Below are 14375 nucleotides of genomic sequence, written 5' to 3'. Positions count from 1 at the left end.
GCGGCCCCCAAATCTGTGTTCTGATTCCTCAGCTCCTCTCTCAAAGCCCAGTCTGCATTGGTTTTACATCGTTGGTCCCTTGCACCAACTTCTCCCTATCTTTTTCCAACTCAGCCACCTCTGCCCTGGCTGTCCTAGCTTGTTTCTTTCCCTCTCTCCACCTGTTCCCCAGATCCCCAGGATAAAGCCAGGCTCAGCTGCCTGACCTACAGTTTCCTTCCTGAGAGTAAGGGAGGGAGAGGAGGCTATAACAGGTGGATAATGTTTTTCCTTTCACAGACTGGACAAACATCTGTTAATACAGCTCAAGGCAGAATCACATCAAGGAGTTAGCAGTGGTTCATATCAGAGGAGTGGGGAATGGGGGATTTTTTTCCTGTTGTATTTGTTTCTGTATTGTTTGCATTATTTTACAATGAGCATGTATTGATTAAGTTTGAACTCGGAGAAGACACAGATTTATTATATTTTTGGAATTATGTAAGGAAATCAGGGCAAAGGGAGAAATAGTAGAAAAAGTAAAGCAAACGCAGAGTTAACGGGAGTATCCAAAATGCATTCTGTTGGTCCTATATTTAAATCATGGAAAATCCCCAGTAGGAGGCCCGGCACACACTTGATAAATAGAGGCCATTGTTGGCGATGTCTTAATGGACCTCCAATTCCTTCCAGAAATTCAAACTGCCCAACTAAATTAGAGTAGCCGGTGGCCCATGGGGAAGGGGTCAGGCTGGGACATCCTGGTCCCCAGGCGACCTCTCTGTGGGGTTAGATGAGTCAAGAAATAGTCTAATTGGGTCTGACCAGCTCTACCTGCCCCCTCCCCTGCCAGCATCCTAGTGGGCTCCTTCCAATGTCTTCCTGACTCCACTTTCTTTGACAGGCTGGTGTGTGAGTGTCAGGGAGTCTGTTCCTGGAGAGTCTGGTGTTCTCTGCTGGGAGTTCTACACTGTAGATTCTCCTCAGTAATGGAAGAAGAAATAAAATCAAAATTTAAGAGCCCTTATAACGAGTTTCATTCTGTCTGCATGCCTGTGGGCTGTTCAGTTTGTCCAGACTCTATCTGACTTGGTCCGTGGTATGAATCCAAAAGAAAAACCACAAGAAATTGGTCAACCGCTAAGGATTCTTTGGGCACCAAATGTATACTAGACATTACTGGGCATCTGTTCTGTACAAGATGACGGCACAGGCAAAGCAGAGAATAATACCGATAGTAATCATTACCATTTATTGAAAGGCTGTGAAATGCAAGCCTCTCCACAAATTCTGGGGCATTTTTCTTGGACCCTGGTGAATCCTGAGGTTGGGCTGGCTGGAAACCACAGTCAGATTCAAATGCCAGGTACTTCTGGGGCCCTCGCTATCTGTGGTCTGGCTAGTCAGAACCGTTGGCCACAGTGATTGGCAGAGGAACGGACACATGTCTCCATAAGAGCTAATGAGACTCAGTAGAATTTTGTTAAGACTCAGGGGAATTTTGTTAAGAAAAGAGAGTCCTGGGGCGCCTGGGTGGCTCAGTCGATTAAGTGTCCGACTTTGGCTCAGGTCACAATCTCACAGTTTGTGAGTTCGAGCCCCGTGTCGGGCTCTGTGCTGACAGCTCGGAGCCTGGAGCCTGCTTCGGATTCTGTGTCTCCCTCTCTCTCTCTGCCCCTACCCCACTCATGCTCTGTCTGTCTGTCTGTCTCTCTCTCTCAAAAATAAATAAACACATTTAAAAGAAATTTAAAAATAAAAATAAAGAAAGGACTCAGCCACAGCATCGGAGGCTTTGTTTCTAGTCCTGGTTCTGCCCAGGGAGTGAATCTGGGCAAAGCTCCTCCCTGCTGTCCACATGTTCCTTTCAGAAGTGAGGAAGCCATGACCACTCTCCTCTGTTTCTTCCCACAGCCAGGATCACATCTTGTTTGTGCTGTTTCCCCACTGCTCAACCCGGTTTCTGCCTCACTGATAGAGCATTTCAGAATGTCCATTGCAGGAGTGAAGAAAATGTGGTCAGGATGCATGACCTTTCTTTTTTGTTTTTGGAACATGTTGTTGGAATAAAATATACAGGCATACCCCCTTTGGGTGTTTTTTTTTTTATAGCTTAAATTTTTTTTAATGTTTATTTTTGAGAGAGAGAGAGAGAGAGAGAGAGCATGAGTGGGGGAGGAACAGAAAGAGAGGGAGACACAGAATCTGGAGCAGGCTCCAGGCTCTGAGCTGTCAGCCAAGAGCCCAACACAGGGCTCGAAACCACGAACTGTGAGATCATGACCTGAGCTGAAGTCGAACGCTTAACTGACTGAGCCACACAGGTGCCCCTGTGCTTGTTTTTTAAATTTATTTTTAAATTTTTTATTTTTGAGAGAGAGAAAGAGAGAGCTGCATGAGCGAGGTGGCAGAGAGAGGGAGACAGAGGAGCCAAAGCGGGCTCTGCACTGACAGCAGAGAGGGGCTTGAACTCATGAACCATGAGATCATGACCAGAACCAAAGTCAGATGCTTAACTGACTGAGCCACTCAGGCACCCCAATGTTTATTTATTTTTGGCTCTGTGCTGATAGCAGAGAGCCTGATGTAGGGCTTGAACTCATGAACCATTCATGACCTAAGCCAAAGTCGGACACTTAACCAACTAAGCCACCCAGGCGCCCCTATTGTGCTTTGTAGAGATTGCATTTTTTTACAAATTGAAGGTTTGTGGCAACCCTGTGTCGAGTAAGTCTATGGGTGCCATTTTCCAACAGTATTTGTTCACTTTGTGTCTCTGTGTCCCATTTTAGTGACTTTTTCATTATTATTTTTAAAGTTTTATTTATTTCAGTAATCTCTACTCCATGTGGGGCTCGAAATCACGACCCCAAGATCAAGAGTCCCATGCTCTTCTGACTGAGCCAGCCAGCACCCCAAATTATACGTTTCATTATTTTTCATTATTATATCTGTTATAGTGAACTGCGATCATTGGTCTTTGATGTTTATTGTAATGGTTTGGGGGCACCACGGACCGTGCCCATATATGACAGCAAACCTCATCAATAAGCGTCGTGTGTGTTATGGCTGCTCCACTTATCAGCCACCCCCCTGTCTCTCTCCCTCTCCCTGGGTCTCCCTATTCACTGAAGCATAACAGTATTGAAATTAGGCCATTTAATAACCCTACAGTGGTCTCTAAGTGTTCAAATGAAAGGAAGAGTCACACGTCTCTTACTTTACATCAAAAGCTAGAAATGACTCAGCTCAGTGAGGAAGGCATATTGAAAGCTGAGATAGGCTGAGAGCGAGGCTTCCTGCACTGGTTAGCCAAGTCGTGAATGCAAGGGAAAAATTCTTGAAGGAAATGAGAAGCGCTACTCCAGTGAACGCACAAATGAGAAGAAAGTGAAACAGTCTTATTGCTGAGAAGAAGAAAGTTTGAGTGGCCTGGATAGAAGACCACACCAGCCACAACAAGCCCTGAAGCCAGAGCCTAATCCAGAGCAAGGCCCTCACTCTTTTCAGCTCTATGAAGGCTGAATGAGGGGAGGAGGCTGGAGGAGAAAAGTCCAAAGCTGGCAGAGGTTGGTTCTGCCAATTTAAGGAAAGAAGACATCTCCATCGCAAAATGAAGCAGCAAGTGGTGATGTAGAAGCCGCCGCAAGTTAGATCTAGCTGAGATATTGATAAAGGTGGCTACACTGAATAACAGACTTCCATGTAGATAAAACAGCCTTATATTAGAAGAAGATGCCATGTAGGATTCTCATAGCTGGAGAGGAGAAGTCAATGCTGGGTCTCCAAGCTTCAAAGGACAGGCTGACTCTCTTGTCAGGGGCTAATGCAGCTGGTGGCTTGAGGTTGAAGCCTCTGCTTATGCACCACTTTGAAAATCCCAGGTCCCTCAAGAGTCATGCTAAATCTACTCTGCAGTCTAGAAAGGGAACAACAGAGACTGGGTGACAGCACATCTGTTCACGATGGTTTGCTGGATATTTTAAGCCCACTGTTGATTCCTACTGCTCAGGAAAAAAAAAAAAAAAAGCTTCATTTCAAGATATTCCTGCTCACTGACTACGCACCTGGTCACCCGAGAGCTCCGATGGAGATGTACAACGAGATTAAAGTTGTTTTCGTGCCTGCTAATTAATATATCATCCCTTCAGCAGCCCATGGATCAAGGTCTTGGTATGTAAGATTATTTGATGCTATTTAATATACTTATTTAATATTGAAGATTATTTAATGATATCCAAATTATTTGGATCTGGGCAAAGTAAGTTGAAAACTGTCTGGGAAGGATTCACTATTCCAGATGCCAGTGAGACCATTCATGATTCATGGGAAGAGGTCAAAATATCAACATTCACAGGAGTTTGGAAGAAGTTCATGCCCACCCTCACGGATGACGTGAGGGTTTCAAGATGTCAGCAGAGGGATCAGCTGCCGATGGGGTGGAAACAGCAAGAGAACTAGAATTAGAAGTGGAGCCTGAAAGGGGGACTGGATGGCTGCCATCTCATGATGAACCTCAAGCAGATGAGGACTTGCTTCTTATGGAAGAGCAAAGATTTCTTGAGCAACGGTTTCTTGAGATGGAATCTACTCCTGGGGAAGATGCTGTGAAGATTGTTGAAAAGACAACAATGGATTTAGAATATTAGATAAATATTACTTGGTTGATAAAGCAGTGGCAGGTTTGAGAGGATTGACTTGCAATTTTGAAAGAAGTTCTACTGTGGGTAAAATACTATCAAACAGCATTACATGTTACAGAGAAACTGTTCATGAAAGGAAGAGCCCATCAATAAGGCAATCTTCACCGATGTCTTACTTTAAGAAACTGCCACCAACAAAAGACAAAAACAGAAATTGCCACAGCCACCCCAGCCTTCAGCACCCACCATCCTGATCAGTCACCAACCATCAGCGTAGAGGTAAGACCCTCCACCAGCAACAGATTATGACTCATCGAAAGCTCATAATGTTTAGCATTTTCCAGCAATGGAGTATCTTTTAACTAAGGTATGTACATTGGGTTCTTTTTTTAGGTATGATGCCTTTTGCACACTTAGCAGACTACAGTATAGTGTAAACATAACTTTAAATGTACTAGGAAACCAAAAAATTCATTTGACTTGCTTTACTGCGGTATTTGTTTCATGGTGGTGGTTTTGAACCAAACCTGCAATGTCTCCAAGGTGTGCCTGTAGAAAGAAAAATACACAGACTCTAAGGAGGCTTCACAAACTGAGCACATCCCGTACCCAGCCCCTCTTTCCTGAGACCTTACCAGCACTCAGAAGCGTCCCTGGCTTTCCCTTTCCAGTTATTCCCTCCCCAAAGGTAGCCTGACTTCCTCACAGCACAGATTCATTTTGCTTATTTCTGAACTTTGTATAAATGGAACGATGCTTAGCATTTTCCAGTGGTTTGTAGTTTACAAGGGACTTGCGTGTACATTAACTTGTTAAATCCTCACGTCAGTACAGGGAGGTGGGCAGGAATACAGAGGAGAAAACTGAGGCCCAGAGAAGAGAAGGGAATCCCCCACGATCACATTGTTGGATAACTCAGGATAACTGGGTTCCAATTTTGTGTTTTCCTGGATCTCAAAATCCAGGCCTCAGGCTACACCTCCCAGGAAGATACTTGAAGAATTGCCAGGAATCTGAAACTACCTCAGGCCTGGGCAGCTGATGGTATGTTACCCAACCTCCAGGGTGGAGAGAGTGTCTGGGACAGAGACCTGGGCAAGGCCCAACCCGCCCCCCTCTCTACCATGCTTCCTGTCTGCTGCACTCAACATGCTACGTGAATTTTGACAGGTGGCCCTACTCCTTACATCCTTCCCTCCACCTGAAAGAATTCAGAGTACTCTTGAATGGAAGGGGGGAGATTTACGTCCACAGAGCCCCTCCCTGCCCTCCGGGTTGCCACACACACTGCCCAGGAACAGATGGTCCCCTAGAAATCCTGGCATCGTGTGCCTAGACCTTCCCTCTTCTGCACGCGCAGTCATTCTGAGCCAGCTCCAGAGCAGGGGTTGCTGTCCCCTGTTCTTACCCTCCCTCCTGGCACTAGATGTCCTCTCTCCCAGAATCCACCTGTTCCCAGACAATTCAACGCCCTTACCACCAGTCTCACGGCTGGTGGGCAAGATTCCGCACGTCTTTCCTCCTTGCCTTATGAACGGCTTCTACCTCCTTCAAAGCCCAAGCCCCATCTCCTCGAGGAGGGCTTTGTCTCTCCAGAATATACACTCATTACACCCCTTACACCTTGGTTTCTCTTTCTCAACACAACATGAATACAAGTGATCACAAAGTCACACAAACAAAACACTTTTGCTGCACACACAAGGTTTTTATCTCTTTCCACAAACTAGGCTACATCCACAGTGTACCAAATCACAGCCAAGCCTCCTTGTGTGTGCACATGTACACATGCACCCCCAACACCACAAAACCACAGGGATTTGGTCTCTGTAACAGGGACACAGTCTCTTTCTACCATATCACATGCATGTACAACAGGCCCATAAGGCACAGGTCACACATCATACAAATACACAGACACCCTGCCGCTCCCTCCTCCTTCACTCACTCTCTTATACAACACACATGTAGAGACAGTCTCTCCCCCGGACGCCCAAAATGCACAGGCATGGAGAGCCATCGGTCCCCCTCGCTGCTTCCCTCCCACTCCTTCTCTCGCCCTGCTCTCTTAAACACACACACACACACACACACACACACACACACACACACACACACACACACACACGCAAGCTTGAAGTAACAAACCCCAAATATAGCCAGTCTCTGCCTTTCGGTCGCAAATAAACACACAGGCACGCGGGATCCACGCCTCCCCCGCTTTTTCTCTGTCCTCTTCTCCCCCTCCTCCCCTCTTGCGCGCGCGCGCACACACACACACACACACACACACACACACACACACACACGCACAACACATAAATACACGCGCAGCTGCAGCGCCCTGGGTCACTCTCCCGAGCAGGCGCCAGGCAGGAGACAAAGGTCGCCGAGGCTCCTGGCGCCGAGCACCCGCCGCAGCGGAGCCGCTCCCTGGGCTCCGCCTGCCCCCGAAGCTAGCTCAGCGAGGGCTCACCCCGCACCCCACACCCCGCAGCCCGAGACTCCGCCCGCGCGGGCTGCGGGGTCCCCACGCAGCCGCGCTCCCTGCCCGGCGCGCCTGGGGTTAAGGAGGTTGTGCGGGGCGGGGCCGAGGGCAGGCTCGGGGCGTGATTGGCTGCGCGGCCCGGCCCCCGCGTCCTGCCATTGGCCGCTCGGCGGGCCCGCCTCCCCGAGTCTAGGCGCCGGAGCCGCGCTCGCCCGCGGGGAGCCGAGCGCGCGGCCGGGGCCAGCCAGCCGCGCCGTCCGAGGAGCGCTGCCTGGAGCCGAGAGCTGGGATCCGGCCCGGGGAGCTGCGCGGTGCAGGAGCGGAGCGCGCGAGCTATGGTGAGTGCCCCGCCCCGCCTGGACGGCCCCGGCGGCGGCGCCGCGGTGGGACGCGGCCCGGGCTCGCGGGGGGCTGGGCGCCGGCTGCGGCTCTCGCCCGGGAGGCGAGGAGTCGGGGGGCGCGCGGGCCGGGCTCGGCTGGCCGGGCGGCGCCGCCTCGGTTCCGTCGGGGGCCGCGCCGAGCTTGCTTCTGGGCGGCTGGCCCCAGCCGGGTTTGGAGGGCTCGGGGTGGCCGATTCGGTACGGGGACACTTGGTGCAGTTGGGGTCTGGGGCGTCCGGAAGTCCTGGCTGGGCGTGGAGACCCCGGGCATTCCGGCAGGGTCCGCAACGGGGTCGGGGTTGGTTAGGGAGCCGGTGGATCCAATTGGACCTGAGTGTCCCGGGACGTTGAGGTCGGTCTGGTGCTGAGGCTCGGCTTGGGGCATCGTGGGTGGCCGAGCCCAGCGCATTCGGAGGGTTCGGACGAGGGCACTCGGGGACTGTCTATCCCACTATGGCCTACGGGAGTGGAGAATGGAGGCAGCTGGTTTGGCGGCTGTCAGAGACCAGGGGACACTTGAGGACCCTGCATTCAGTGATCCGGTCTCCCCAGCATCTCCCCGTAATGGGTCCTCGGAGGAAGGGGTTGCTGAAGGGGTTAGTCAGCGACACCAAGGAGAAGGGACATGGCTGGGAGATTTCATGGGGGTTTCTGAAGCCCCAGAGAGAAACTCATGTGGTTGAGGCTGGGCTTTTTGGAGCTCTTTTAGGGAGGGGTGTTTTCTCTGGAAGGAAAAGCATGGACCTTCCAATCACCTCCCTAGAGAGGTGACCTCCCTAGATCACTTCTGCATCTTGGGGGCGGAGGCCACCTACTTCTCTTTGCTTTCTTTCCCCTGGGCAAGCCCTTCTGATTCTGTCTCCTAGTCCTGCTCTGTGCCCTGTGAAGTGAGTACAAGTCACCATGTAGGGCCTGAGGAGGGCATGTGCCAGCGATGATGGCTGCCAGTCCCAGCGGTACAGCCACCTCTGTTTCTCTGTGATGCTGCTGCCAAGCCTGAAGGGGCCCAGGTGGGGGCAAGATGGGACCCCTGTAGACATGAAGAGTCCCCCAGTGATTCCCCAGAACCAACCTCTGCTCCGCCCAGAGCTGGAGTCCCCTTACAACATCCCTTTCCCTTCCTCTCTCTCTCCTCTTCCTGCCAACATCTGCCTCCCCCTTTGCCATCACTTGCCTGTTCAGAGTCAGAAGTAATGAAATTATGGCTTAGAGACCATCTTGGATCCAACCTACCTCCTTGGTCAGGAATCTCTCCCCTGGAATGCTCTACTTGGATGGTTCCAGTGGCAGGGAGCTCGCACCCTAAGGCCACCCTATGGCCTGGCCCTTGATTTAAAGTCTCAGCACATAGGCAATTAAAGGGGGCGAGACATTGAGGTCATATCATTTGCTCCGCCTCCAAACCCACCCTGACCTACGTTACTCAGAAAGAGAATTTTTTCCTCCTTAGAAACCACCAAAGAAAGAGAGGGCACTTCACCTTGGACACACTTTTCCGAGCCTTACAACCTAAGAAACCTGCCAGGTTTTAGCATCAAACGGATTCAGGTTCAGAGCCCGGCTCTTCCACTTCCCCACAGGGACTTGGATCAAGTCAAACCCTCACCTTTAACTATCAGTTTCCTCATCTGTGAGAAGAGTTGAAAAGTCTTACTTGCAGGGGTGGAGTGGGGATTTGGTGAGATAACACAGCGGGAGTGCTTGCTCAAATACGGCTTCGTTTCCTTTCTTGTACAGTCTTCAACGTTTTTTTTTATTTTTTTTATTTTTTTTTTTATTTTGGGGACAGAGAGAGACAGAGCATGAACGGGGGAGGGGCAGAGAGAGAGGGAGACACAGAATCGGAAACAGGCTCCAGGCTCCGAGCCATCAGCCCAGAGCCTGACGCGGGGCTCGAACTCACGGACCGCGAGATCGTGACCTGGCTGAAGTCGGACGCCTAACCGACTGCGCCACCCAGGCGCCCCTTTTTTTAAATTTTTTTTTTCAACGTTTTTTTTTTTTTTTATTTTTTTTTTTATTTTGGGGACAGAGAGAGACAGAGCATGAACGGGGGAGGGGCAGAGAGAGAGGGAGACACAGAATCGGAAACAGGCGTACAGTCTTAAACTCAAATTGGGAAGTTGTGTGTGACATCTGTTTGTTAGTCTGGAAGAAGGATTACAGTGTATCATGTTGTCCGGAGAAGAAGGGGACAGTGAGACTTAAGAATCACTTCTTTGTTCATCATTCAGTGAAGATTCATTGAACACTTACTATATGCCCTGTGCGGAGGAGGAACAACTGTCACAAATACTGTTAGGGGAGCTTCTGCCACTGTGTAAATGTCTGCCAGGATCCTCATGCTAGGTGGCATATCTTCAGGAGGGGCAGAGGTATCATGCCAGGCGAGGGCCCCCTCCTGGCTGGAGAGATGAGAGAAAGCTTCACTGAGCAAGTGGCATCTGAATTGGAAAGAACATCCAGGTAGAGAAACCTGTGTGAACAGAGGACCAGGGCGTGAGACACAGGAAATTCTCTCGGAAAGGCCAGAAGGGGGCTTGCCTGGCACCTGGGCATGAGAGCCAGGAAGGAGAGAACGTGGTCAAGGGATGTTGGTGGGGCCAGATGGCTAAAGGCTTAGGCTGAGGAGTGGATTGTAGACCCAATGCGCACGCGTGTGTGTGTGTGGGGGGGGGTGTTTGGGTGGCAGTGGGGGGAGGGGGAGATGGGCTGGAGGCGGACGTCAGGCCTCTTTGGCCCCTGTCATTTGGTTTCCCCTGAACACTAGTTCCTGTGCTCATTCCTGAGGTGGGGGTGATTCAGGGCAGCTAAAGAGTTTATTCCTTGGATCTCCTGCTCCATGAGTTTTAAACAAACCCCGCATTCCCTCCCGTCCAGTGTAGCCAAGTTTCTTTCCCCTGGCCCCCAGGTTCCAAATGGGGCTCCTTTGGCGGGTGGGTGGGGCTGTTCCCTCTTGTCCTGGCTGAATCTCCCCGATGGTTTCCAGCTGCTCACCCAGGGCAGTTCTTAAAGTCCTCAGGTGGACCTCAGTGCAGGCTTAGCCTGAGGGTTCTAAGAAGGCTTTTTCTATCTCCTGTCTTCAGTTGTCTCATACCACCCAGCAGCAGGCACAGAGAGGTGAAGGAGATTGCCTAGAGTCACACAGCAAGATAGGGTCAAACATACCTCCTATATATTTAGAGCGTTACCAGGCAGACAGGTTGGGGAGAAAGAGACTCAACCCAGTGTTCCCAGTCTGCTGTTGTGGCTTCTTGAGAATGTTCCTTCACAGTCCAACCTAGGGGCTGAGCATAAAGCCATGGCTGAGGGTTGGGAATCATCTTTACTGTGAGTGGCTGAGTTGAGGACAGGGTCCAGTGCCTAGGTTTGAACACTGGATGTACCTCCAGCTTGCTGCATGACCTTGGATCAACTATTCCCCCTCTCTGCACCTCCTTTCCTACCAAGTGGGGCAGATTTGTTTTCTTAGCAGGATTATCATGAGGATACAATCTAGGATACTATGTGGAATGCTTAAGAACTTAAGGTAAAGTGTTACTATTTGAAGATGCTAGGCCAGCCACATGTCCCCTGAACCAGTCTCTACTGGCTTCCCAGAGCCCGGTGGTACCCTTCCACGTGCAGCCAGCATCTACGCTCATAACCGGCTTACTCAGGTTTCCTGACGTCGCTAAGATTTTTGGTAGACAGGCCCGTTGTTCATTTTTGTTAAAGAATAAATAGATGGTTTCCTAGGCAGAATTGGAGAGACCAGACCCCATCAGGGGAGCGACAAGATTTGAGGAGTGAGAGGGCTACAGGGTGGGTTCGACAGAAGGTTTCGGGCATTGGCCAAGACATAACCCGCTTGGCTAAAGTCCACACTTTGATGTCTACGGCCAGGGAGGAACCATCAGCAAATGTTTATGACTTTTTGTGTTTCTGCTCCATTTTTTTCCTTTTTTAGTTCGCTAGGTGAGCACCCCTAGCACATTCATTCGTTCGTTCACCAAACAAGTCCGCCTGGCACATTACCAGGCATCGGGGCTGCAGTCAGGGTGAAAGAGACTGATAGGTCTCTCTTCCACAGTGTGGCAGACAGGCAGGCAGATAAGGAGCAGGAAATTAGGAGTGCAATTGCTGTTTCCAAGGAGACACACGGGGTACTGTAGAGCAGATAAGCGAACCTCACCTGGGGATCAGACAAGGCTCCTCGAGGACATGGCATTAAAGTTGTGGCCTGAAGAATGAATGGCACCTGGCAGAGCATTCCAGGCGGAGGGAGCCGTAGGTGCAAGATGAGACAAAATGTGTGTTCCGGAATTAATTTGTCTGGGGGCTCAGAAGATGATGCTCGGGAGGTGGCTGGGGCAGGTGCACGCAGGTGGGGTCTTGTTAAAGGTTTGGGGCTCGATCCTAAGGACAGTGGGGAGCCACCCTTGAGTTCAGAGCGAGGGGAGTGATGTCGTCAGAGTTGTGTTCTAAGATGGTCACACAAGCTGCTTCGGGGTAGGAGTGGTGAGGCTGGGAGCTGGAAAACCAGTTGGAGTGGCCCTGGGAGAGTTGGTGGTGGTCTAGACACTAGTTGCTGCCCCCTCCACACCACCTACACCCCCAGCACGCTGCCCAGAGTGGGCGGTGAAGAGAGGTTGCACAAAGCCCCTTTCCGCGTGGACATTGACCGTCCTCCCCACCTCCTTTCCTGCAAATAATGTGTGGGGCTCCTGGCCTCAAGGAACTTTGATCTAATAGAGGAGAAGGACGAAGTTCCCAAGTGGCTCTAAAATAAGGTAGAACATGACATTACCAACCTGGGGATACAACTGCAGAGTCACCCCGGCCATGAGTACGTATCAGGGAAAGCTTCCCAGAAGAGGTGGCATTTGTGCTTCCTCTGGCAACAGTTAGTGGAATGGAGTGCTTCCTAGGAGCCAAGTTTTAGAGTGATGAAAATAAGGAGGTGCTGTCCTGTCCTTAAAGAGTTTTAGTCTGGGCCCGGTTTAACGAACAACCAATGTTGATTGAATCCCACTGTCAGTAGGGGTCTAGAGCCTGGGGATTCTGCCCTTTTCCCAGATGCCCCAAGGACAGGGGTGGCAGAAATATCCACAGGCCTGTCTTGGCTCACTGACAAGCCTGGGAATGACTCTCTCCTCCCCACAGAGCTGTTGGGGGATTCCTTGGGGGGAGATGTAAACAGGGGAACAAGTTTCTGAAGACTATCCAGGAAATTAGCTGAGGGAGGATCTAACTTCGGGGCTCAGAGACGGAGAGGGGGCCCTGGCTGCTAGATCTTACAACTGTAGGGTGCTTGGTTGTAACCATCTGATGCAACTTCCCCATTTTATAGGTGGAAAGATCGAGGGGCAAGATGAGGATCTCCCGTGTGCCTGGCACTTAAATGTAAACCTCTCCGACCTTCACGTGAACCCCAGGAAGTAGGTTTATCTCCATTACAGAGCTGTGGAAGTTGACACTCAAAGATCACTTAGGGAATTAGGGACTGGAACCAGGCAGCGGCCTTCTGATTCCTCAAGATTCTGGCTTCAGTCCCAAGTTGCCACCCACTTCAGAAACTGCCCTCCTAGGAAAGCCCCCCTGGGGATGGGAATGGGGCTGTTGGGCAGTGGCCAGAGGCAGTGGGAGCTGATTGGGGCTGGACGGTGGCCAGGCTGGAATGTTGATACTTATCTTTCACCTTTGCACAGCACTTGACAGTCACTGAAGCCCTTTCCTCCCCATTCACGGACTGTTCTTGGGTCCCAGTGCCAGTCAGTGGCAGAGCTAGGACGGAAACTCAGCCCTGTGACTCCCAGCTCAGACCCCAGCTCCCCAGCTCCCCAGCTCCCCAGCTCCTCAGCTCCTCAGCTCCTGGCATTGCCCTGTGGGCCACAGCCCAGGTCTCCAGCAGCCCCCTGACCGAAGATGTCCCGGGCTCCCTGCCCACTCGCCCCTAGGAGCATATGAGCAGCAGCTCCTGGCCCGTAAGCCTCCTCCCCTCTGGGCAGGACGGATCGGGACAGGACAGGGCGAGTGTGGGGTGGGTGTGGGGCGGCCGCCAGGCGGAGTAGGGTTACAGTGTAAACAGAGTCATGTCAATATTTACCTCCGCCGGGAACCAGGCCTCCCTGCCTCCCACACGCTGCCCATCCAGGTGCACGTGGCCTGCTCCAAGGCCCTGGTCACTGAAAGCCAGGCCAAGGGTGGACATGCAGCTTTCAGGCCAAGCCCTGCCACCAACTTTTTGTGTGGCCCTGAGCTGGGGGCTCTCCCTTCCTGGGCCTTAGTCTTTCCATCTGTAAAGTGATGCGGCCGGAACAGACCTACCCAGGGGGCATTTTCGGTGATAACGGGCAGGATTACAAGCATCACACTCCGGTTCAGAGCCCAGGGCTGAAGGCCGGGCAGACCTGGGTTTGAATCCCAGTGCTGTCACTTCCTCCCCGTGAGACCCGGGAAGCCACCGCACCCCACTGAGTTCCAGTTTGTGTGTACAATGAGATCCTAACTAACTGTACCTGTTTTGGAGGGGCGTCGGTGAGGCTTCACGAGACAGGCTCAAGCTCTTGGCACAGGCTACGAACTGAGTAAGCGGTGGCGATGGAGGTGGTGGCTGTTATTCCAAATAAACATTTCATGATTCTCTGAGTCCAGACACAGGGTTACGTCACTCGTGAACTGGAGCCAAGGGTGGGGTCTCTGACTGCAAGCCCTCCTGGCACTCTGGGGCCGCAGGCCGGTTCAGGGGAGCCCAGGAGCGGAGAAAGCCGCTTGGTCCACACCACCACTCACCCCTCGCCCCCAACACATAGCTGCCCGGCCTCTGGGGCTCCTTCTCATTGGGCAGAAGTCCAGGGCTGAAATGACCTCAGAGATATGTGGCAGTGAGGGGGTGAGGGAGGG

General features: G+C 51.6%; 1 protein-coding gene and 1 long non-coding RNA gene across 2 annotated transcripts in view; one reads left to right on the top strand and one right to left on the bottom strand.

Annotated features, from left to right (window-relative positions):
- Nucleotides 1-3123: 3123 nt before the first annotated feature.
- LOC147577831 (uncharacterized) lies at nucleotides 3124-6683 on the bottom strand. The gene is made up of 2 exons (XR_015254529.1): nucleotides 6100-6683; nucleotides 3124-5171 (listed from the first exon to the last, which is right to left on the bottom strand). It is a non-coding gene; the product is annotated as an uncharacterized LOC147577831 (long non-coding RNA).
- A 305-nt stretch (nucleotides 6684-6988) lies between these two features.
- Nucleotides 6989-14375, top strand: part of ECE1 (endothelin converting enzyme 1) — a 114806-nt gene continuing 107419 nt past the window's right edge. The window contains exon 1 of the mRNA XM_086715931.1: nucleotides 6989-7448. Coding sequence (XP_086572057.1) covers nucleotides 7446-7448 — 3 coding nt within the window. The 5' untranslated portion in view covers nucleotides 6989-7445. The remainder of the gene's footprint in view (nucleotides 7449-14375) is intronic.

The sequence above is a fragment of the Puma concolor genome, chromosome C1 (genome assembly GCF_028749965.1).
Source record: "Puma concolor isolate L17-30 chromosome C1, mPumCon1.1.hap2, whole genome shotgun sequence".
Classification (NCBI taxonomy): domain Eukaryota; kingdom Metazoa; phylum Chordata; class Mammalia; order Carnivora; family Felidae; genus Puma; species Puma concolor.
This window is presented reverse-complemented; position numbering and strand designations above follow the sequence as displayed.